The 3643-nt window shown below is 44.2% G+C and overlaps 1 protein-coding gene across 1 annotated transcript in view; it reads left to right on the top strand.

Annotated features, from left to right (window-relative positions):
* The window catches only part of Lama3 (laminin subunit alpha 3), a 220910-nt gene extending 218112 nt beyond the window's left edge, over nucleotides 1-2798 (top strand). Inside the window, exons 74-75 of the mRNA XM_005355767.3 lie at nucleotides 1543-1662; nucleotides 2358-2798. Of these exons, the coding sequence (XP_005355824.1) occupies nucleotides 1543-1662; nucleotides 2358-2503 (266 nt within the window). The 3' untranslated portion in view covers nucleotides 2504-2798. The remainder of the gene's footprint in view (nucleotides 1-1542; nucleotides 1663-2357) is intronic.
* The last annotated feature ends 845 nt before the right edge of the window (nucleotides 2799-3643 follow it).

Genomic DNA, 3643 nt, shown 5'->3' on the forward strand with positions numbered 1-3643 from the left:
TCTGTAGTGAACATCTAGTAGGGAGCATCTAGTTTTGCTGTTGGATTTATAAGGGTTGTTGTTATTTTTCAACAATTATTCAATATTAACTCAAAGTATTTGAACTAAACAATGGTAGAAAGTGAACACACCCTCTCAGAATCTGTTATTTTAGTAATATCTTGCGGGTATTATCTTAGCGATAAATGTGCCTGGCGCTGATAGAATGCTTGCCTAGAGTGCATAAAGCCCTGGGTTCATCCCCATAAGCCATGGCAGCGGACGCCTGTGACACATCATTGGAAAGGAGGAGGGTTAGGGGTCAGAGTTCAAGGTCATCTTGAGATGTGTAGTAAGTTTGAGGCCAATATGAGACTTTATAAACAAGTAAGTAAATAATAAACAAATTTTTATCTCTTCTTGCCCTTTTGGCTAAGATCAAGAATAGAAATATCTAAGCCTAGACGGGCTAAAACACCTTTTTTTGTAAAAAGCAGTCCTCTCTTAGCTAAATTGAAAGCTGTCTTTCAGTTAGATACAATTATCAAGATAGGAGAACTTATGTGTTGAGGGTCAGCATTTGTATAGACTAACCCTGGCTTCTGAGACAGTACTATATTACGTATGGCTTCTGGAGACAAGAGAAAACCAGAGCTTGGGTTTCATCCCTGCTCAGCCCTCAGTGAGTGTCTTGGTGAGTAGCGTAATGACGTGTGTGTGTGTACATTTGTGTTCTTGTGTGTGCAGGTTACATGCACATGCCTGTGGAAGCCAGATGCCAAAGGTGGCTTTCATTCCTCAGGCGCCAACCACTTTGGTCTTTGAGACCAGGCCTTATTGGCCTGGAGTTTGCTAGGTAGTCTCAGCTGACTGGTGAGTGAGCCCCAGGATCTGCCTGGCTCGGCCTCTCTGACACTGGGATTGCAAACATAGAACTACACGCAGCCCTTTTTGTTTCTAGGTAGAGGCTGAGCACTGGAACTCGGGCCCTTGTGCTTGCAAGCCAGGCACTTTACCAACTTCACTAGCTCTTCAACCCCACAGATTCAGTTTAGGGCTTCAATTTACCAATGTCTATAGAACACCAAACCCTGGCTGCGATTGAGTGATGTGTTGAATTTCTACCCAAGTGTAGTATAAATAATAAATGCCCAGAGACAGATGTTGGAGTTCAAGCTGAAGATCAGAAAAGCAAAGAGAAAAGCAAAGAAGCCAGCTGCTGGCTCTTACCTCTACCTGAGACCAAAATGGGTGACCCTGCCTCCAGGAACCCTCAGATTGAGATTGTCTTCTCCTCTTTATATTCCTCTTTAGTGCTGGGACTAAAGGAATGGCCTGTATGGCTGATTAGTGTGGCTGCTTTGCACTCTGATCTTCAGGCAAGCTTTATTTATTAAAACACAAATAATATACCACTCTACCCAAGGCTGACCAAGTGCCTTCAGACAGGTCCAGGGTCCAGTGGGAGCGAGTTGAAAGACAACAGTGACAAAAAGGTGGGGACATCAGACAGTGGGAGGCCCCTCCTCAGGTGACCGACCTAACCAGCTTCCTCTCCTCCAGTCTCCATCAAACAGCATGTCCTGCACCTGAAACTGGACACCGACAGCAGCTACACAGCTGGGCAGCTTTCTTTCCCACCTAACAGCACCCGAGGGGCACTGCACATCGGAGGGGTCCCAGGTCAGTAACTTACACCTGTGTTACACCCCAGCAACTCTGGACATTTTCTTCTTAACCCAACAACTAAGGCGCCCCAATACACGCGATAAAGAGAAGAGCAGAATCTGGGCACATCTCAGGGTAGTGCAGGTCACTAGTGCTTGCCCTGGTCCCAAGCCTATAATTTACAGTCCTCCATTAAGAGGCTCCATTAGCTCAGAAGCCTATGTCAACAAATAATCAAGAAAGTTGACAAAAATAATAATGGTCTTTCTTCCCCAGGCAATCAGCTGACTGTGGAGGCCAAAGGGGGAATGGGGCAGGTTGAGATGGGATCACGTCAAAGACCAAAACATTGCCGGAAGGGGCCTTTACATTCTTTCTTGTTTTATGACCCTTCAGGTAGTCTGCTTGTTAATTTTATAGTCCTTTTATAACCCATGAAAGAGAGCATGGTTGAGAGTTATTATCTATTGATTCAGGCTGTGGAACTTCCTTCCCTACAGGCAAAAGACAGCTTTGTGGAGTGTACCACAGGGAGGGAGTCAGGGAGCAGCCAGGTGGGCGGAGTCAGGGAGCAGCCAGGTGGGCGGAGTCAGGGAGCAGCCAGGTGGGCGGAGTCAGGGAGCAGCCAGGTGGGCGGAGTCAGGGAGCAGCCAAGTGGGCGGAGCCTTGTAGGAGCTCTCCACTGACTGTCTCTCCCTTTGCTCTTTCAGACAAATTGAAAATGCTTACGCTCCCTGTGTGGAACTCATATTTTGGCTGTCTGAAGAATATTCAAGTCAACCACATCCCTGTCCCCATCACTGAAGCCACAAAAGTTCAGGGATCCGTCAGCCTGAATGGTTGCCCTGACTACTAACCCTGCACATCGAGAGAATGAACCTTTGAAAGCACAGAGAACCCAACGTATCTCCCTTCCCCATTCAAAATCAGGACACCATCAGCACACATTCAAAAAAAAATCTCATTTTTAATTCCAAGCATACAGACACATCGTTTTGCTATTCATTGCTACACATATATTTTTTATAAAAATCCCATCTCTTGAAGAAAATGAACAATTGTTAAAATGCACACAAAGCTTTTGTTAATATTGTTTCTTCCACTAAGAATTAAATGCATTTTAGAGAAACACTTTTTCCCAATTGGTAAGAAGAAAATCTTGTTTAGAGCACTTTATGAATACAAAACTTTAAAATATGTAAAATCGATACAGTTCGTGGGATTAAATAAACGCAATGCAATCTTCAAATTATGTTTTACCAGCAAGGAAAACCAAGGGCTAATGATCACTGCTAATAATATTAACTCCTCAACACCTGCTCACGGTGTAGTCGGCAACCCAATATTCTACAGAAAATTATTGAGCGCATGCTTAGAGATTATCTGTGTGCTCAGCGTGTGAACCACAATGAAGTTTAGTAAATCAGTCCTGCCCTTAAGGGGCATGTTCTTCAGCGAAAAGACATATAACATTCATAACACAGGAGCTAACACACTGAACTACTGAAACCACTGATTAGTGAAACTCACTGACTTCCCAACCCTTGCCTTCCCCAATCTTCTACCGACCAAGTCTAAATTATGGTTATTAATTTATTGAGAACACAAGCCATCTGGTAGAGGTGCTAAGATGAATGTATGTGCTACAATTGAGTGTTGTATATCTTTGTGCACAGATATGGAGGTTCTTCACTGAAACCAGAGCTCAACATTTTGACTGGGCTTGAACACCCAGCAAACCTCCCAGGTATTCTCCTATCTCCCCCACAGTGCTAGGGTTACAGACACACACCTAGCTTTAGACAGCTGCTGGGGGTCTGAACTCAGATCCTCATGTGTATCTACCAAGCCGTCTAGCCCACTCGATGACAACAGGGCCAACAAGAAGGAGAAATAATGCATGATACAACAGACCAGCACATTATCCTCTTCTGCTAACGAAGACTATGAAATATTTCTGAATCTTCTACTCTTTGTTAGGAAAAAAAGAAACATT

The sequence above is a fragment of the Microtus ochrogaster genome, chromosome 18, assembly GCF_000317375.1.
Source record: "Microtus ochrogaster isolate Prairie Vole_2 chromosome 18, MicOch1.0, whole genome shotgun sequence".
NCBI classification, from domain to species: domain Eukaryota; kingdom Metazoa; phylum Chordata; class Mammalia; order Rodentia; family Cricetidae; genus Microtus; species Microtus ochrogaster.